This window comes from Sorex araneus, chromosome 1 (assembly GCF_027595985.1).
Source record: "Sorex araneus isolate mSorAra2 chromosome 1, mSorAra2.pri, whole genome shotgun sequence".
Classification (NCBI taxonomy): Eukaryota; Metazoa; Chordata; class Mammalia; order Eulipotyphla; family Soricidae; genus Sorex; species Sorex araneus.
Genome location: NC_073302.1, coordinates 41,538,945 through 41,560,300, shown reverse-complemented (window position 1 = coordinate 41,560,300; position 21,356 = coordinate 41,538,945). Strand labels below are relative to the sequence as shown.

The window sequence follows — 21,356 nt, the reverse complement described above, 5'->3', positions numbered from 1 at the left end:
TGGCATATTTGAATATGCCACAGGTAGCTTGCCAGGCTCTGCTGTGAATGTGGGATACTCTTGGTAGCTTGCTGGGTTCTCCAAGAGGGCCGGAGGAATTGAACCTGGGTCGGCCGTTGGCAAGACAAACTCCCTACCCGCTGTGCTATCACTCCAGCCCCCTGAGTTATATCCTTTGATAATAAAGCAGTGATATTATAAATGAAATGCTTCTCGGTTCTGTGAATCACATATAGCAAATGAATGCAACCAAAAGAGGAAGTTAATGGAATCTTGTATCTATAGTGGTCAAAAGCAGACAATAACCTGGATTAATAATTTATTCACTTTGCTCACAAACTGTTGAAAACAATTACAAGGTGACGTTAGTGACTAATATTCAGCCCAGTAAGCAAGTACTAGGTAAAGTGGTACAAATGATTCATGATTGCACAACTGAGACCGATTCCTTCTCTCGAGTTCATTCGCTCCCTGCAGCTACTCAAGGATCATGTCTGCATCATCAAATTGTTTCTTATCAAATTCAAAGTCCTTCCACTTTGTATATGATCTCTGTTGTCCTGTTTCAAGATCTTCCACCACAAAACCTTGGATCTTTATCACTGGAATCTCAAATGTCTTATACTTCACATGGATTCCCCAGTCCAATTTGCACTTGCCACAGAAAATCTTTTCTTTCTTCTCAAAACTGCCATAGGTTCCTGGTTTAGGGTGTAACTTGCTCTCGAAGCATTCCTTAAAAGCTTTTCCAACCACAGTATGGTGGTTATCCTACAGGTGAAGAAAGCAAATTAAAAACAAACAAACAAACATGATGTTAGCACTGCATGTAATTGTGATGACAAAAGAAAACTACACAAAAATCTGAAATGAAGAGTAAGTGAAATCTTACAACTTTACAGATGAGGTAAGGAGGAAATAAGGGATCAGCCAGAGGTCAGAATCCTTACATTTTGAACTTCAGTTCCAGAGTTGAAGGTACCAGTGGTGACAGTGGACCTCTTTAAGTGGAGGATCAAGACATTTTGGGAACCTAATTTCTCAAGTAGATAACCAATTAATTCAGTAAGGAAGGCAGGCTGGGGAGAGGTGGGGGTTTAGAACTTGTTAAAGGTCTGTGAACCCTGTGTTGACCAGTAGCTCAGACAGGCATAATCCATAGAATACAGAGAAGGTCAATATGACCCTGAAGAGGGTGAGAACTACCATGTCTCATCGTCGGCTTTGGAGAAAATTGCACACCAAGCACATGCCTATCTTACACGCATGACTTCAGAAACAGGCCAATCTAAAAAGGGCCATTCTCAGTGTAAAAATATTGAGATAAACAGTGACAATCACCTTGATATATCAATCACCCTGATTATTTTTACAGTTAAAGAAGCAAACTAGGGCTAGAGAGATAGTACAAGGGGCAAGGCACTTGCCTTGCCTGTGACCAACATTGGTTCCATCTCTGGCATCCCATATGGTCCCCTGAGCCTTGCTAGGAGTGATTACTCAGCCTTGCTAGGAGTTATTCCTGAACACCTAAGCAACACTAGGTGCAACAAAAAGAAGAAAGAAAGAAAGAAAGAAAGAAAGAAAGAAAGAAAGAAAGAAAGAAAGAAAGAAAGAAAGAAAGAAAGAAAGAAAGAAAGAAAGAAAGAAAGAAAGAAAGAAAGAAGGAAGGAAGGAAGAAGAAAGAAAGAAAAAGAAAGAAAGAAAGAAAGAAAGAAAGAAAGAAAGGAAGGAAGGAAGGAAGGAAGGAAGGAAAGAAAGAAAGAAAGAAAGAAAGAAAGAAAGAAAGAAAGAAAGAAAGAAAGAAAGAAAGAAAGAAAGAAAGAAAGAAAGAAAGAAAGAAAGAAAGAAAGAAAGAAAGAAAAGGAGCAAACTCAGAAAAGTATGGGAGGGGGGAGGGGGAAGGTCAAGGATCTAACTCAGTGCTACAGTGATATACAGGCTCAATCCTTGGCACCATCAGAGAATTAAAATAAGCAGAAAAAGATAATAAATAAACAATATAAGCAGAGAGGTATGAGAACTTCACCCATACCTCAGCCTGCCTTCACCTAGAGTATCGCCTCTTTCGCTCAGTCCCTTGGACTAGAGACTAGTAGTATTCCAGCTCTCTGCAGTAAGATCTCATTATCTGCACCTGCCCGCGCAACGCGTCTTACCATCAGCCAGCAGTAGTACAGTTACACTCGGTTTTTGTCTTTGGAGATTTTTCTAACCCTTAATATTTTAAATAAATAGTAATAATAATAATAATAATAATAGAGATGGATATATTATGTTTTGTTTTTACTTGAAGGGGTAGGTTGGGACATGTCTGGCAGTCACCTGGGACTGTTCCTGGCTCTGTGCTCAGGAGTGACCCCTGGCAGTGTTTAGTGGACCCTATTGGTGCTGGAGAATCAAGCAGAGTCACAGCCAACTCAGCTGCATGCAAAACAAATGCCTTACTTCTAGAACAATTTCTCCAGCCCAAGATGCCATGTTTTTAAAACAAGAAGGTATTTTTGTTTGCATTATAAAGGCGATCCCTGTGTCTGAAAGAAAGCTTGGAAAATACAGAATAGTAGACGGGGGGGGGGGGGGAACAACCTAAAACATCATGGAGTCAAATAATGCAAACTATCAATGCACTTCAGTGTACAACTTAGAGGTTTTTTTGTTGGTTGGTTGATTTTGTGGCCCAAACTGGTGGTGCTCAGGGTTTACTCCTGGCTATGAACTTAGGGATCCCTCCTGGTGGGGCTCAGGGGACCATATGGGGTGCCAGGATCAAACCCAAGTCAGCCGCATGCACATGCAAGGCTAATGCCCTACCCACCATACTATCTCCAGAACCTTTTCCTTTTCTTTACAAATACAAGTTTAAAAGGTTCTGGCAGAGCAGAGGCATTCTAGGCAGCACTCCTGGGACATGGGGGTAACTGTGACTGATAGAACAGTTCAGTGTTTGGACCCATATTTCAGTGCTGCTCAAGGTACCTTAGGGAAACTTGGGTGCCCGAGTTTGCATTCAGGATTCTGAGTAGACCAAGTCTGCACTTATGAATGCTGAATCACCTCTCTACCTAATAGTCTTTAAAATATTTTGTTGGTCTGAAAACATGAAATCTAATCTGCAACCACTGAAATTTTAAGCTTTTGGGGTCACACCCAGCAATGCTCAAGGGTTACTACTGGCTCTGCACTCAGGAAATATTCCTGGCGGTGCTCAGGAGACCATATGGGATGCTGGAAAACGAACCCGGGTCGGCCGCATGCAAGGCAAACACCCTCCCCGCTGTGCTATTGCTCCAGCCCAAATCACTGAAATTTTAATATGCCTGTCAGAGCAGTTAGGGATAGGTGTACAGGAAAGTTAACACAGGAGTGGGATTGGTATTCTAATAGTGTACGCCTGAAACTCAAATAGTAAATAACTTTGTAAATCACAGTTCTTTAAATTAAAAAAAAAAACATTAAATATACTTTGTTGGCGGTAGTGATGGTGGTGTTCCTGCTATTATTCACATTGTTATAGCATATTTACAATTTCTCTTTTGTGGTTCTCTTGTCTGCTCTGCTTAATATTTATGTGGGCAGAGCAGCAGTTGTTCTGTTTTTGGTGGGTTTGTTGTTTTGATTTTTTTTCATGGGGAGGTGGAGGAGCTGCACACCGCGGTGCTTACCGGCAACTCCTAGATGAGTGTTCAGAGGTCACTTGCAGTAGAGAGCCTGGGGGCCCCGTGCTGCTGGGGATTCAAGCTGGGGATTCACATGCAGAGGATCTGCTCCAGCCTGCGGAGTCATCGCTCTGCCCCCAAAATGATTACAGAATACCAAGGCTTTAGTTTAAACATTTCAGCTTTTTTATTTCACTGGGGCACCTCAGAGAGGGGCAGGTGTGTCCCTCCACCTGTGCCACGTGAACCCCAGCAGCCACTGACCTCTGGAACCCAATAGCAGCCACTAACCTCCAGAACCCAATAGGCTGACCTTCACAGGCCCCCCCCCACACACACACACATGAGAATGAATCCGCTAGGGGAAAAAAAAAACCCAGGTATGATGGACTAGTGACTGAAAATGCCAGATTCCACAGAGTCAGGGAAGGGCAACCTTCCCCCATCTCCCTGCCCTTCCGGTTTCCTGGCAGTTATTCCCATGAATTGCCTCTGAGTGCCATCAAAGAGCATTAACAGCCATAATTCTAAGACTCATAAATGAATCTTGGAAGAGAGCAGCATGCTGCAGAGATGCTCCGGACCCTGGATATTTAAAAATTTTAGAATTCCAGGAGAATGCCGCTGCGTGACATCTCTTACTATCCATAACTGTCACTGTCACTGTCATCCCATTGCTCATTGATTTTCTCGAGTGGGAACCAGTAATGTCTCCATTGTGAGACTTGTTGTTACTGTTTTTGGCATATTGAATACACCACAGGTAGCTTTCCAGGCTCTGCCGTGCGGGCGGGATACTCTCTGTAGCTTGCCAGGCTCTCCTAGAAGGGTGGAGGAATCGAACCCGGGTTGGCCAGGTGCAAGGCAAACGCCCTACCACTGTGCTATTGCTCTAGCCCACTATTCATAACAAGCAATACAAAATAAATTATTTAGCATCTGCCTATGGGACAGGCTTGGGTGATTGTGGGAAAATTCTAAATAATGGTGGTGGGAAGGTGTAACAGTGGTGGGACTAGTTTGTAAATTACTTTTTAAAATTTAAATTCTTAAAAACATTTAAAAATATTTAAATTGTTTTAAATATTTAAAATGATGATTTATGAATCATGGCCAGCATAACTATAAAAATAACAGTACCCTCTTATTATAAATACCTAACCAATCGAGAGTCATAGCTTCAGTTGACCCTAAAATATGTTCCAGAGAGAGCCCTTTGATTAAAAAAGCTACTCACCTCCACCACTCTTATATCATCTGTATAACAGGCAAAAGCTTTGCATTTTTTGCAGAGTAGTTTTTTATTTTTCTTATCAGGGACCGGTCTTGCTCTTTCTGAGTGATTTTTATCTCGGAGTAATTTTTCATGAATCTGTACCTTCTGGACCTGCATGAGGAGGATGAGAGAAAATAAGAGCTGTGAGGGAGGGAAAAAAGAGAGAAAGAGAGAAAGAATTCCCAAATGTAATTTTAGTATACCTAATACACTTGTATGGAGTCATTCACTTATACATTGGTAGAAAACTCCAACAACTGCCATGAAAACAAATTGCCTGGTTTTATAAAAGTCCTTAGTATTATAATTGGTTTCCCTAACTGTGTCCTAGAGAAGGTCATGCAGATAGTATAGCTGCAGAACTAGAGAGAAGAGCTTTTTGCCTCCCACTCCACCTCTAAAAGGAGCTTTACATTTCTTCCCTCTTTACTGCCTAGATCTGTGGAAGGGACCAAATTTTTATGTCTTGCACTTTTGGACTGTAACCCTCAAGGTGGTCATCTTAAGAACAATTCTACCTCTGCTTACCTGTCAGATCTAAACACAAACCCCAAGTTTTATCACAAATAATAGATGTGTGTACATGCATTTATTGTAAAAATGTATTTTGATTTCATTGAGACTTAGAGCAGGAGGAATCTGATATTCACCGCAGGACAATATTTTAAGCATAAACTCAAATGTAACACTCAGATCAATATGGGAAAAGGTGCCTACCAAACTCACATTCCTTGCTTGTGATTTATGTCAGACTCTGAAAGAGAAACACAGATGGAAATACATACCTTTTCTTTAAATTCTGCTTCATTGAATTTCTGAAGTTTGGAGATGGAGTCGTTCATCATTTTTTCTTTGTACATATTCATTTCTTCCTTTTCAATGACCTCCTCACTACTTGTCAAGAGGTAGCACTTGCTACCTTTTGCTCTGCCTCTGCCTATCAGAAAACAACATTTTACTTGGTGTCTTTGACTTAAAACACTGAGAAATCTTGGGATATCCAGCTGTCTAACAAAAGGGTAGAAACATTTCTAACATACAACTTTGGCTCACTGCACCTTCTCTTTCTAGAGAAGCTGAACAGAGTGTGGAATCAAATGCTGGTGTTCCCCTAAATACGAACAAATAAGAAATCCACCTTCAACTGACTCCTCAGTCTCCATGGTGCAATGCAACAGGATAAACCCATTTCCAGAAAATGCCCTCAAGCAACCCAACAGATTCCCTGAGGGTGACACCGAGAATTCAGATATAAATCATAAATCTTCTTCCTCAAATGCCTCCCTGGAAATGGGGAAATGGATATGATCACCAGAATAGGGGTAAAAAATGATAAGAACTATTAAAAACGTTAGGAACAAAGCATTGTGAGCATTCATAAGAGACTTTGCCAGCCGGAGTATTAGGTACAGGTGATAGGGAGGTAGGGAAAGAGTTAAGCTAAGTAGAAGCGCACAAGTAAGTATTTCAACACGAAAAACAATGATGAAATCAGACTGGCTGGAATAAATAAGAAAGAAGGAAAAACATGGAAAATATGTTGGAAAGAAAAGTGGGTGCTGGATTTTGAAACAACAACATAGAGTAAACTCCTAATAGAGCAAAATATTGTGAACTATTTTCTAAGGAAAAGGAATAGGGTGGTAATGTTACAGAAACTGGAAAAGGAGAACGCTGTTAGGAGACTATCTGATCCAGGTGGGGCAGAAGAGCTTGTCGGGAAAACTGGGGCTAACCAGCACCACAAGTGAACCACAGAGCACAGTGACTGCCAGGGCGTCAACTAAAATGGAGTTACGTCAGCCAGTATCAGTCAAATAAAGAGTATTCATTGTGAACAAGAATAAAAATGTATTCGTGCATAAAATGGTAGGCAGCAAATTCTAGCAAAATATGCCACTTTTAGCACCAATGATACCAAGAGTCCACAGTACCCACTGTTCACCCACGCAGTGATGGGTTTGGTAAAGGTCAAACTCACACACACTCACAAATCATACAAGATGGCAGCCACTAAGATTCTCTCACCTCTGGCTTGGATCATTTTTATGACATTGCCCACGTATTCATATAGGATAACCAGATTGCACTGAGCAATATCGATGCCCTCTTCAGCAACAGAAGTGGCAATCAGAATCTTGCTCTCTCCGTTAGTTTTGAATGCATCCAATACACACTTCTGTGCTGGAAGGGTCATTCCTGCAACAGTCATAGGGCATTAAACAATTCACCAAAAGGGCACTAAACATCGCCAGAGTGGGAACTTACCCTTTCAAGAAACAGATATTAATAAGAAATGCCTATTAGAGTCCAGGTAATATGGTAAGTGTTGTATAATTAGAAAGCTCAGGCAGTGGTTCTAATCTAATCCTAGTCTTAGAGAGGACACTTGTGGTGGTTTCCATCACCTGAACTCTGCCATAGAGCTCCCAATTTCAGATGGCAGTAGAGACACTTAGTAGCTGTGTGCTTCAGTCATGTTATTGAATAGCACTGTAGCACTGGTTGTCCCGTTGTTCATCAATTTGCTTGAGCTGGCACCGGTAACGTCTCCATTGTGAGACCTGTTGTTACTGTTTTTGGCATATCGAATATGCCACGGGTAGCTTGCCAGGCTCTGCTGTGCAGATGGAATACTCTCAGTAGCTTGCCAGGCTTTCCGAGAGGGAATGTTCTTGAATAATAAATATAAACATTTTTGCAAAATATAAAGGGTGAATCATGATGTCTTTGCTCATATGTAAAAATTTATAGCTGGCAAAACATTTTTACTCCACCTTCTTGTTGCAACATAACAAAGCCCTCTTGGTTGATATGTTAAACGTATCAACCCCTTAAAAGATGAAGATGTAGGGCCTGGAATGATAGATAGCACAACGGGTAGGGCATTTGCCTTGCATGTGGCCGACCCAGGTTTGATTCCCAGCATCCCATATGGTCTCCCGAGCACCGCCAGAAATGATTCCTGAGTGCAAAGCCAGGAATAACCCCTAAGCATCGCCGAGTGTGACCCAAAAGGCAAAGAGAGAAAGAGAGAGAGAGAGAGAGAGAGATATGAAGATCTAGAGGTTATGGAGCTGTGACAAACTGACAAGTTAGCTAGTGTACAAGTCATGAAATCTATGACCCTAACAGTGTGCAGTTCTGAGCTAGTTGTATGTTGAAGAAGAGAAAGAATTTCAGTAAGTTTCCATTTAGAATTCAAAGCTTCTACACCCTTCCCTCCCTCCCTCCTTCTCTCCCTTCCTCCCTCTCTTCCTTCCCTCCTACTTCCCAGCCTCCCTCCCTCCCTTCCTTCTCCTTTAGTTTTTGGGTCAGGTACATGTAAGGCAAGCACCCTACCGACTGTTTTATCTCTCCGATCCCAGGTTCCCCTTCTTAAAAAAACTTATTTTGGGTCACACCCAGTGGTGTTCAGGGCTCACTCCTGATTCTATGCTCAAGGATCACTCTTCATGTTGCTTGGAGGACCATATAGGATACTGGGGATCTAACCAGGGTTAGCCATATACAAGGCAAATGCCCTACTCACTGTACTATATCATTCAGGCCCCTGTATTAGAAACATTCTTATTTATAAGTATAAACTAATTGTAATTCATTGCATATAAGTACCTAAGTTTTCACTTGTTTTGCCTCGTCCAGTTAATATGCCAGGATTTAGAAAGTTGAGTTGGGAATTTCCTTCAATCCATTTCTTTAAAGCCTGAAAGTTAAAAAATAATTATTATTCGGATGCTAGTTATAAACTATCTTACAAATTTAATATAAAATACCTGTATGCAAGAAGAAAAACATAATGTTTAACTTAGTGTTTAATTTTTAGCCTGAAAATCCTGAAAAAAAAAAAGGCTCCTTGGAATTGAACTTTATGTAATAATTAACTACAGTGGTTTGGATCTGTGTGATGTGATAAGATTTAATCACAAGGATTTTTTAGTTAAAAAAGCAAAGTTCAGATAGTGGGGGAGGAACTAATAAGTAAGTTGAGCAAGCTCTCAGGATACAAGATCAATATACAGAAGCTAAGTATATTTCTAAAAACCAGCAAGATGCAATTAGAACACCTATTATAATACCATTTAAAAAAATTTTTTTGGCTTTTTTTGGTCAGACCCAGCGATGCTCAGGGGTGACTTCTGGCTCATGCACTCAGGAATTACTCCTGGTGGTGCTTGGGGGACCATATGGGATGCCAGGGATCTAACCCAGGTTGGCCGTATGCAAGGCAAACCCCCTACCCGGTGAACTATCACTCCAGCCCAATATACCATTTTTTAAAAGATCACTGTTTTTGGCATATGGAATACGCCACGGGTAGCTTGCCAGGCGCTGCCGTGTGGAAGAGATACTCTTGGTAGTTTGTCGGGCTCTCCGAGAGGGGCGGAGGAATTGAACCCAGGTCATCTGCATGCGAGGCAAATGCCCTACCCACTGTGCTATAGCTCCAGCCCCATGGAAATATAAGTCAGCTAATTTTTTTTCAATGTTACAAATGCATTTTAACAGAGAACAGATAGATTTCTTAACATACAATACTGGACAAATTGGATGTTCACTTACAAAAAGAGGAGAAAAAAAAGCCCAAACTCATAGTTCAAAATGATTTACACACCTAAACATAAGAATATAAATTATGACACTTCTAGAAGATAGTGCAGAGAAAAATCTCTGTGATCTACAATGTAAGGAGCTCTTAATGCAATACAAAAAAAATATTAGCAAACTGAACTCTTTTCAAAGTTCCAGCTTTCAATCTGTGGGTGACATTGTTAATGTCATGTAAATGCCTAGAAGTATTATGGCTGGATTATAGGTATCTCAATTTTCAACTTTTAAAGGAATCTGCACGTATTCAAAAGAATTGAAAATATTCATTCAAAAGAATATATTCTTCCCTATACTCATAACAGCATCACATACAACAGCCAAAATATGGAATCAATTCGAATGCCTATCAACAGATGAGTAGATCAAGAAATTATATGAATATTCAATGGAACACTGTCACACTGTAGCACTGTCGTCCCGTTGTTCATTATTTGCTCAAGCGGGCACCAGTAACATCTCCATTGTGGGACTTATTGTTACTGTTTTTGGCATATCGAATATGCCACGGGTAGCTTGCCAGGCTCTGTCATGTAGACAAGATACTCTCGGTAGCTTGCCGGGCTCTCCGAGAAGGACAGAAGAATCAAACCCGGGTTGGCTGCATGCAAGGCAAATGCTCTACCCACTGTGCTATCACTCCAGTACAATGGAATACTACTCAACTATTTTTTAATTTTAATTTAATTTTATTTTATTTTATGGCTACACCCGGTAATGCTCAGGGGTTACTCCTGGCTCTGCACTCAAAAATTACTCCTGGCGGTGCTCAGGGACCATATGAGATGCCGGGGATAGAACCTAGGTTGGCTGTGTGCAAGGCAAATGCCCTCCCTGCTGTCCACACTACCCAAGTATTAAAAAAAGATGAAATTATGTTTTTGAACAACATAGAACGTGAGGTGATTATTAAAAATGAAATAAGTTAGGAAGTGTCAGGAAACTTCTCCCAACTTACTACACAACTAAGAAGTTTGCATCTTATGATCAACAGAAATGACTCTTGTTATGCTTTTTCTGTGCTGCTCATATTAATTTGTCAGGTATTTTTAAGTTTCTTTGTCCTAAAACTTGATCAAGAGAAGAGCACACTAAAAGAAAAGGATGCTTCAGCACAAATAAAAGTAAACAAATGATTTTTAAAAAAATGAGTACAAGATGTAGTAAATACTTTGGCAAAGGACTATATGGAAAGCTAATAAATATATAAAAAATGTAAATCATATTAGCTCTAGTGAAATGCAAATTAAAACCCTAGTGAGATGTTATCATATTTCATACTCTTGCTATGCTTTCAAAAACTGATAGAATTTTAGAAGTATGAAGTACTTTCTCTACAGGTTTTAAGACTTAATCACTAGCGTGATAAAGATAGTGAGGTATTTGAACTATTCAACAAGTACGTCTACTTAACTCTAGTAGAGGTATGAAGACCTTGAGAGATTGTACAAAGGGTTGAGCACATGGAGAAGGACCTGGGTCTTTTTGTTTCTTTGATTCTTGATTTTTTTGGTTGGGGATCACACCCGGCAGTGCTCAGAACTTACTCCTGGCAGGCTCATAGGAACATATGGGATGCCAGAGATTGAGTCCTGGTCAGCTGCATGCAGGCAAGCACTCAGCCTGGTGTACTCTCTCTCAAGCCCCAATAGGAGGCATTGATTTGCACTCTGACACATTTGGCTCCCAGAGCACTCCTAGGGCTAACTCCTGAGCACAAAACCAAGAGTAGCTCTTCAGCAGCACTAAGTGTAGCTCAAAAACAAGTAAGCAACAACAGAAAGAAAATGAGACACTAGTGTCAGGATAGGCAAAAACTGATCATCAGAACAGAACTAAGCCCGAAGTAGTCCCACAAACACAGGGCAGCTTAATTGCAGGGCAGTGAAGAATGAAGAATCTCCTCCACCAGGGGTACTGGGTCTTTTACCCAGGAGGAGAAAGCAGTTGACCTTCACTCTTGGTGGTCCTTTGGGTACAGTATGGGATGCCGGGGATCGAACCTGGGTTGGCTGCGTGCAAGGCAAACATCCTACCCACTGTACTATATCTCCAGACCCCGCAGCTACCTTTACGAGTGCTCTGGTTTTCACGAAGAGAAGGGTTCTGGTGTCTGGGTTTACATGGTACTCCTCTTGCAAGATGAAGCAGAGGTCACTGAGTTTCGGATTCTCATTGCAGGGATCCACAGAAAGACTCTCCAGTTCAGGAAGCTTTTCTTTAAAAAGGGAACCATGTTACAAATGACATAAATTTCTGAGATGGTCTGAGTTTTTACCCGTGTGCCAGTGTGGTTGTCTAGGATGGCTTACTGAGTACTATGTACCATGAGTCTAAATGCCTCAAAAATATTTAGGAGATACTGTGACCTCTAGCATAGTTCAACCTATAGTTAATCTCAGTCTTTAACCTGAATCTTAGGAGTAATAACCACTGATAAGTGCATGTCTTTCCCAGCCCATCCCTCAAAGAATTGGTAGTTCTATGTCTACCAGCAGGCCATGCCACTGAGACACACACAGGACCAGTAAAAACTTGAATATAGGCTTAAAAAAAAACCCTCCAAAACAAACAAAATAGAAAAATAAACAAAAACCCTCACAAAACAGTCCTTACCTATTGGATAAGAAATGTAAGAAAGAGAAGAAATAAGACTTACTCCTTCTTTTTTTTTTTCTTTTTAAAAAATTTTTTGTAAATTTTTTTAATTAGTGAATCACCATGAGGATACAGTAACAGATTTACATATTTTCACACTTGTGTTTCCCTCATACAATGTTTGAGCACCCATCCCTCCACCAGTGTCCATTCTCCATCACCAGTAAACCCAGTATCCCTCCCACCCCTAATCCCATACCCCCCATACCCCCACCCCCGCCTCTGTGGCAGGGCATTCCCTTTTGTTCTCTCTCTCTCCTTTTGGGTGTTGTGGTTTGTAATAGGGGTATTGAGTGTCCATCGTGTTCAATCTATAGTCTACTTTCAGCATGCATCTCCCCTCCCGAGCGGGTCCTCCATCCACGGTTTACTTGATATTCCCTTCTCTATCTGAACTGCCTTTTCCCCCAGAATGTGAGGCCAGCTTCCAAGCCATGGAGCCAACCTACTGGTACTTATTTCTACTATTCTTGGGTGTTAGTCTCCTACTCTGTTATTTTATATTCCACAGATGAGCGCAATCTTTCTATGTCTTTCTCTGTCTTTCTGACTCATTTCACTTAGCATGATACTTTCCATGTTGATCCACTTATATGCAAAATTCATGACTTCATCTTTCCTAACAGCTGCATAGTATTCCGTTGTATAGATGTACCAAAGTTTCCTTAACCAGTCATCTGTTCTCGGGCACTAGGGTTTTTTTCCAGGTTCTGGCTATTGTAAACAGTGCTGCGATGAACATATAAGTGCAGATGTAATTTCGACTATACTTTTTTGCTTCTCCAGGAAGACTTACTTCTTCTTAAGTCTACCTTTTTTTTGTTTTGTTTTGTTTGTTTGTTTTCAGGTCACAAATCCATTGATGATCAGGGGTTATTCCTGGATCTGTGCTCAGGGATCACTCTTGACAGAACTTGAAGGGACCATATGGGGCCTTAGGGATTGAATCTGGGTTGGCCACATGCAAGGCAAGTGCCTTACCCACTGTACTATCGCTCTAACCCCTCTCCTTAAAACTTATCCTGTGTTTTTCTTAATATAATGAAAAGCAGTAATATTATGGGTCTTTTTTAAATAGAGCAGTACACATAAGCTATAGTTCATTGATTTATTGCTCTGTTTTTTGTTTTGTTTTCTGCATTGCTAAGGATCAAACCCATAGCACCCCAGCCACAGCATGTGTCACACTCAGTCTCATAAATCAAACTTCTAAATATAATAAAGCATTTTTAACATGTTTAAACACTTAAAGTCCAAACCAAAACCAAGTTACTATCTGCTGATTTGTTCTATGGGAGTAGCCTTTGCAAATCCTAATAATTTTCCCTTTTCAAAACAGAAAATGGTGTGAGGCATAGAATCCTCGATAAAACAGCTTTCAGTGAAGCTTAATAGTCCTGCACCGCTGGGGCCACAGTGCTTTCAGCAGGTCAACCTGCACCCGTGGGGTGGGTGCATCAGCAACCTGATGTTGCCTACAGGCTTCCTGATACCCCCCAAATTGCTGCTGTTCCTCTGGCTGGACCCCAACAACTCAAGACCAAGTTTTCCAAGAAATTAAACGGCCAAAAGTTAGGTACGTGGAAGCCCTGCCCACAAACCACCTCCAACTCAGCTATGCAACCTCATTTATTGGCCTTGCTTCAGAGACCCACAAATAAATCAAGAGATCAAAAACCACAGTTAATTTCAGGCCCATCCGAGGCTGAACAGACCAGGGTAAATCAGAGGGAGGTAGGTGAGCCTGTACCCGCCAAGCAGAGCCCCCGGTGGCAGCGGCTTGCTCCCACAATCCCAAATCATCACCATGCCCCTGGCCAGATTCCACCTTCTCAGGACAGATCTCACCAAGATATAATCTGCTGAATATCTGGGTAAGGGCGTTTGGTGACTGAACTCTCCAGGCTTCCTCGGGGTGGGATGGGCTACCTCCCACATCCACACCCCAAAGCTGCCACCCAGTTGATAAAGCTACTCTAGCCTTACCTTCCCAATAAAAGTACTGAATGGGGGCTGGAGCGATAGCACAGCGGGTAGGGCATTTGCCTTGCATGCGGCCGACCTGGGTTCGATTCCCAGCATCCCATATGGTCCCCTGAGCACCGCCAGGGATAATTCCTGAGTGCAGAGCCAGGAGTAAACCCTGTGCAGAGCCAGTTGTGACCCAAAGAGCAAAAAAAAAAAAAGTACTGAATGGCCTGAACTAACACAATGACCTCTTAGTACCTGTATTGCAAACCATAATGCCCAAAAGGAGAGAGAGGAAGAAGAAAAGTACCTGCCATAGAGGCAGGCTGGTGGGATGATGTTGGGTGGTGGTGGGAGGGAAACAGGAGACACTGGTGGTGAGAAATGTACACTGTTGGATCATTGTATGACTGAAACCCAATCATGAACTGCTTTATAATGATCTATCTCATGGATAGTCAGTAAAATATATATTTTTTTAAATACTAAAATCACTGTATCACTGTATCACTGTCATCTTATTGTTCATCGATTTGCTTGAGCGGGCACCAGTAACATTTCCATTGTGAGATTTATTGTTACTGTTTTTGGCATATTGAATACGCCACAGGGAGCTTGCCAGGCTCTGACATGCGGGCCAGATACTCTTGATAGCTTGCCGGGCTCTCCGAGAGGAACAGAGGAATCAAACCTGGGTCAGTCGTGTGCAAGGCAAATGCCCTACCCGCTGTGCTGTTGCTCCAGTCCAAATAATAAAGTAAAATTTAAAAAAAGAGTCCTGCCATCTGTGAGCTCTGTAAACATACAGACATCTGTACTATCTCTAAACCCATGCCCCTCTATGGGCATCACCACATATCAAATGTAACATGATGCAAGTATCCTGCCACTGGTGGCACCAGGCTCCAACAGCTTATACCTCTGAGAAACCACCCACCTTCAAATCTCCGAGTGAGATCTTGCTCAATCTCATCAAATCCTGCAGATCGAACCTCAGAGTAGAAGTCTTTCAAGTAATCCAAAGCATCCATTAATTGGGCATCCTCACTGATAATGAGGGCATCATTATATTTCTGTTTAAAATAAAAACCAAGTTTCAGTGAGATTTTTGGAAGGGAGAGCCCACACCCAGCAGTGCTCAGGAATTACTCCTGGCAGGCTCAGAGGGCCATATGGGGTACCAGAGATAAAACCCGGATTGGCTGCATCAAAGACAAATACCCTACCCGCTGTTCTATCTCTCTGGCCCCACAATGTGTTTCAATAGCTTGTTCCAGGCTCTGCGCACCCAGAGATCATTCCTAGCAGACTCAGGGAAGTGTATGGGATAGAATCAGCATAGTACCAGGGACAGAACCATAGAACCCAGGTTGGTTGCATGCAAGGCAAGCACCCTACCCTCTGTACTTGGTCTCCAGTCCCCACTGCTGTTAAGTTTCAGAGAGCAGCCTCTGCTTCTAGGTCAACGCTTGAGTTTGCTCCCTGAGACCCTCCTAAAAAAGATTCCTAAGTGAGCTCTTGGGGACAGGACAAAAGCCTGATGTCTCAGCTGCCATAGTACATTCTTGGCAATTGCTCCTGCAAAGGCACGACTTTCCCAAGCCAGGGCATACCCGCAAATGGGACGTGTAGAGAAACAGGGCTTTACAAATCCTGCTCTCTTCATTTTTGTCCGGCATCTGCAACACTGAGCACACTTTCTGAACGATCATGATCCACTGCTCATATTTTTGGGTTCCAAAATCCCTCGTTTGCAACTGAGATAAGTTCTCTGGAAGAAAAAACTGGGTTATTTTGTTGTTGTTGTTATTCCCTGTAGTCAGGAACTTGAGGGTCTAAGCAAGTCTCTGTTTCCCTCTAATTGTATTTTTTACTCTATATAAACATCTTCCTTCTGAGATGGTCTGAGTTTTCAGTCATGTTCCCATGATTGTCTAGGATGGCTTACTGAGTACTCTGTACCATGAGTCTAAATGCTTCAATTCATTTTTTTTGGGGGGGTCACACCCTGGAAATGCTCAGGGGTTACTCCTGGCTTTGCACTCAGGAATTACTCCTGGTGGTGCTCAGGCGACCATATAGGATTCTTGGGAATCGAACCTGGGTTGGCCACGTGCAAGGCAAACGCCCTACTCACTGTACTCGCTCCAGCCGCCTCAATTCATAATTTTGTTTTCTTAACTCCATGAAGTATATAGTATATTTTATCAATGAAAAACAGAAGGTTAGAGGTCTGAGCAATAGTATAGTGGGTAGGACGTTCGCCTTGCACGTGGCTAGCCTGGGTTTGATCCCCGGCATCCCATATGGTCCCCGCAAGCACCACCAGGAGTAATTCCTGAGTGCAGAAGCAGGAGTAACCCCTAAACACCCAGAAGTTTAGATAAATTGAGTAATTCTCCAGAGTCATACAGCAAGCGCATGAGAGGAAGCTCAAAGGGGGCCAGAGAGACAGCATAGTGGGTAGGGTGCTTGCCTTGGATGCAGTCAATTGATTTTGGCTTCCCGTATCACAAATGGTCTCCCAACATCACCAGGAGTGATCCCTGAGTTTAGAGCCAGGAATATGCCCTGAACACTGCTGGGTGTGGCCCAAACAGTTATTTTCTTCTTAAGAGGGAAAGGGGAGAAGAAGAGAGTGAGGAGAGGAGGAAGAGAAAGAGGAAGAGAAAGAGGAGGAGAAAGAGAAAAAGAAGAGTTCTTTGGAGGGCTACACCCAGTGACTCTGGGGAATACTCTTGGCTCTGCACCCTGGCATTGCACCTGGCAGTGCTTGTGGAACCATGTGTGACGATTGGGTCCACCAGCCCGACCTGCTGTCCTGTTACTCCATCCTGCTGTTTTGTTTTCTTTCATATTTATTTTTGTGCAACAGTGGAGGTGCTCAGGCCTTCTTGGCTCTGTGCTCTGGATTCTGACCTGATATTCATCATGGGTCCCCTGAGTGTGTTGGCCCCATTTGCACCCTGGCAGCAGAAATCTTAGAGATGGGAGGAAGATAAAGGTAAGGATTGATATCTCTTTACCCATTTCCCACCTCCCCAGTTCAGACTGTGTCATGGTGCTCCCAGAGAACTTGATAATCTCCTAACTGGCTCCTTGACCTCAGGCCTTGTTCCCTCCAATCTGCCCAACAGCCAACGGGGGGTCCACAGCTGCAGATGAGAAGCTATGCTACCTTACTGCTGAAAAACCCCAGTGCATCTTCCTCCAAACACCTGGCCTGCCTCGGAGCATTCTCTGGCAGCTGGCCTCTATCATCCACTTCTGATTTACTTCTCAGGCTGCTCACCTTCCTACATTTTACAGGACTCTTGTTAGTCCCATTTTCTCTCTATTCTCCTGACTTTTGGGGTTTTGCTTGGTTTGGGAGCCACATTTGGTTGTGCTCAGGGCTTACGCTTGGCTCTGTGCTCTGGGGACCATATATGGTGCAGGGATCACAAGCGGGTCGGCCGTATGCAAGACAAGCATCTTCCCCAATTTCCTATCTTTCTAGCCCAGGAAACCCCAAACTATTTCCTAGCAGGCCCTCCTCTATCTTTCCCTGCCTTGCCCACCAGCCTCTCAACTTTCTGCTACTCACACCTGTTAGTTAGCTGCGTCAGTCCCCGTTCCTAGAACTCTGTGCTCTCTCTTCCTTCTATGCCTATGCCTGTTTGCCTTCGTGTGGTTTTCTCCACTTTCAAAATTTGGCCGACTTCCTCAGGATGTGTCTCAAGCATCACTTCCCCTTGCCTGCAGCCCACTTCAAGCCTAGTTCCTACGTGTTGCTGTTTCACACTGTGTAACACTCCCCTGTTACATGGAAATTAAATTCATCTGACTCTCGTGGGGGTAAGTTTCCCATACATGGGGACTGTGTCTTCAGTCCCATTATCTACATTTCTGGGTACAATAAATATCAGGAGAGAGGATGGAATGATAGTACAGAGGTTAGGACACATGCCTTGTGCACAGGTGACCTGGGTTTAATTCCCAGCATCCCATATGGTCTCTCAAGGACCACCAGATGCAGAGGAGCAACCCGTGAGTGTTTCCAGGTATGGTCAAAAACGAAACAACCCCCCCTCAAAATATTTGGAGAACAAATAAAAATATAAAAAAGGAAAAGAATAGGCCTGACGACTTCATAAGAGAATCTCAAATGAATTCAAAGGTCACCCCTAGATTTGAATCCAGGCCACTAAGAAAAGGTGATTTTATTCATATTAATAGGGTAATCAGGACAAAAAGCCGACTTGGAAGATTAAGAAAATAGTGAGCTGGTTTATGGTGCTTGTCAGATAAGTGTGTCTAGTCGGATTTACATTGGATATAAGAAGGGAGAAGAAAAACATGACATGAGGGATACTGAATCAACTGAATAGGTCTGAATTGGGGAGAACACAAAATACACCAGTGAACAAGCAGTGAATTTGTATTTGTCAGAATACAAATAGGTTTATCCCCTGAGAGTTACTTACCAAATTCTTTAAAGACTTTCTTTGCCAAATTCTCGATCTCTCTCATCAGCTGAATTATGATGCATTTAAATCTGTTATTAGTCCTTGCTTCTACTTTCCTGAAAACTAAACCCAACAAAAGAAAGTGAATATTTTTTTCAGGAAGACATTATAATTCAAAGTAGCTTTCATCAAACCTTTCTCTGCCTTTGCTACTTCCTATGGAAAAAGCTGAAGCCCCAAACACACCAGTGGGGAGATGCATTCTTTGGCAATGCTCAAAACCCTGAGATAGCTCCCGAATGCTAATGCTCAAGGCTGACATCTCTGTCACAGATCGAATCCAACTTCTCAGCCTGGTTTTGCTGATACTGAAACGCACAGCTTGTGCTGTGCCCCGAATGAGGCTGGTACCCATCTTGCCTCTGGGTTTAATCCCCAGCATCCCATATGGTCTCTCAAGGACCACCAGAAGTGATTCCAGATGAAGAGAAACAACCTGTGAGCTTCTCCGGGTGAGGTCAAAAACAATGTTTTTGTTTTTATTCCCACACTTGGATGTGTTCAGGGCTTACTCTTGACTCTACACTTAGGGATCACTCATTCCTGATGGGGCTCCGGGATCATATGAGATGCCAGGGGTCAAATCCAGGTCAGCCACATGCAAGGCAAGTGCCCTACCCACTGTACTATCACTCCAACCCCTAATGCCTTATTTTAATTTTTTCAAATTAATTTTCATTAAAAGCACTATGATTTACAACATTGTTCATTATACAGTTGTTTCAAGCATTTAATGTTCCAGCACCACCAGTGTGATCTTCCTTCCACCAATATCCCCATTTTCTCTTCAAATTCCAACCTGCCCACTGTTGCACATAACACATTTACTTTATATTGCTTATTCCAGCAAAGCTTTAAGAACTGGCAAATGAAATGATCAGAAAAGAAATCAGTAAGGGCCAATTAGTGATCACTATGTGATTTTGGCCTATGTAAATAATAAGAAACTAATGCCTTATTTTTTTTTTTTTAATTTTATTGAATCACCATGCGATAGTTACAACCTTTCATGTTTGGGTTACAATCTCACAATGATCAAACACTCATCCCTCCACCAGTGCACATTCCCCAACACCGATATCCCGGGTATACCCCCCCTTTCCCACCCTCCCCCTGCCTCCATGGCAGACAATATTCCCCATACTCTCTCTACTTTTGGGCATTATGACCCTGAGAGGTCATCATGTTTGGTCCATTTTCTACTTTCAGCATGCATCTCCCATCCCAACTGGTTCCTCCAGCCATCATTTTCTTAGTGATACCTTCTCCATTCCATCTGCCTTCTCCCCTCTGCTCATGAAGCAGGCTTCCAGCTATGGGGCAATCCTCCTGGCCCTTGTATCTACTGTCCTTGGGTGTCAGCCTCATGTGATGTTATTCTATACTCCACAAATGAGTGCATTCCTTCTATGTCTGTCCCTCTCTTTCTGACTCATTTCACATAGCATGATACTCTCCATGTCTATTGATTTATAAGCAAATTTCATGACTTCACTAATGCCTTATTTTTAACCCAGAATCTGTTCTTTGATCTTCTCCCTCCTCTCCTACCACCCCAGTCATGATCACTGTCCCTCAGATTCATTATTATCTTCTCCCAGCAGAAAGCTATTAATTGCCGGGCTGGAGTGATAGAGTGATAGCACAGTGGGGAGGGCATTTGCTTTGCACGCACCCGACCCGGGTTTGATTCCCAGCATCCCATATAGTCCCCTGAGCACCACCAGGAGTGATTCCTGAGTGCAGAGCCAGGAGTAACCCCTGAGCATTGCCGGGTGTGACCCAAAAAGAAAAAAAAAAGAAAGCTATTAATTGCCGGCGTTGCTTATCTTTCTGAAAAGAACAAACTCAATGTTCCGGAAAGGTCTGTGTTCTTAGAGAAGGAAAGGTCTGCAGCGAAAAAAAACACAGCAAGGGTGCAGGGACCTAGCAGTGTCCCAGAGCCCAGGGAAAGGAATCTCTCCTGATTCCAGGTGTGGCAGTGTTATGTCGAAAGTCAGGTAGGAAGATGAAGGAAGCAAGAAGCAAGAGCAGTCATCTGTGAAGCACTTCATGGATGAAAGACTAGAACAAGGAAGCACAGGAGCCCTCTCTCTCTCTCTCTCTCTCTCTCTCTCTCTCTCTCTCTCTCTCTCTCTCTCTCCTTATGGCTATTATGGTTTGCAATACGGGGAGGGATACTGGGGACATTGGTGGTGGAAAATGTGCACTGGTGGAGGGATGGGTGTTCAATCATGGTATGACTGAAACAAGTATGAAAGTTTTGTAACTGTAGCTCACAGCGATTCAATTTTTTTAAAAAGGGAAAATAAAAAAGCACAGGAGAAATTTGAGAAGCCCAGAGGAAAGTAATCTGGTTGGAGTTGGAGGAAGGAGGAGAAAGTGAAGTATCTGAGAGAGACTGGATTATAAAGACTTTTGTACTATACTATACTAGAAATCTTTCCCCTCTCGGAGAGCCTGGCAAGCTACCGAGAGTTTCCCTCCCTCACAGCAGAGCCTGGCAAATTACCCGTGGTGTATTTGATATGCCAGAAACAGTAACAACAAGTCTAACAATGGAGACGTTACTGGTGTCCGCTCAAGCAAATTGATGAGCTACGGGATGACAGTGACAGTGACTAAAAATCTTTAATTGGGTATTCCAGGCATCTCCCAGAAAGTTCCCTTCCCTTACCA

The 21,356-nt window shown here is 42.6% G+C and overlaps 1 protein-coding gene across 1 annotated transcript in view; it reads right to left on the bottom strand.

The window, feature by feature from the left end:
* Nucleotides 1–312: 312 nt before the first annotated feature.
* RIGI (RNA sensor RIG-I) overlaps nt 313–21,356 on the bottom strand; it is a 42,524-nt gene continuing 21,480 nt past the window's right edge. The window contains exons 10-18 of the mRNA XM_055140452.1: nt 18,636–18,740; nt 15,783–15,940; nt 15,107–15,242; nt 11,613–11,761; nt 8,551–8,641; nt 6,964–7,134; nt 5,721–5,872; nt 4,897–5,046; nt 313–771 (exon numbers count right to left, since the gene is read on the bottom strand). Coding sequence (XP_054996427.1) covers nt 478–771; nt 4,897–5,046; nt 5,721–5,872; nt 6,964–7,134; nt 8,551–8,641; nt 11,613–11,761; nt 15,107–15,242; nt 15,783–15,940; nt 18,636–18,740 — 1,406 coding nt within the window. The 3' untranslated portion in view covers nt 313–477. The remainder of the gene's footprint in view (nt 772–4,896; nt 5,047–5,720; nt 5,873–6,963; nt 7,135–8,550; nt 8,642–11,612; nt 11,762–15,106; nt 15,243–15,782; nt 15,941–18,635; nt 18,741–21,356) is intronic.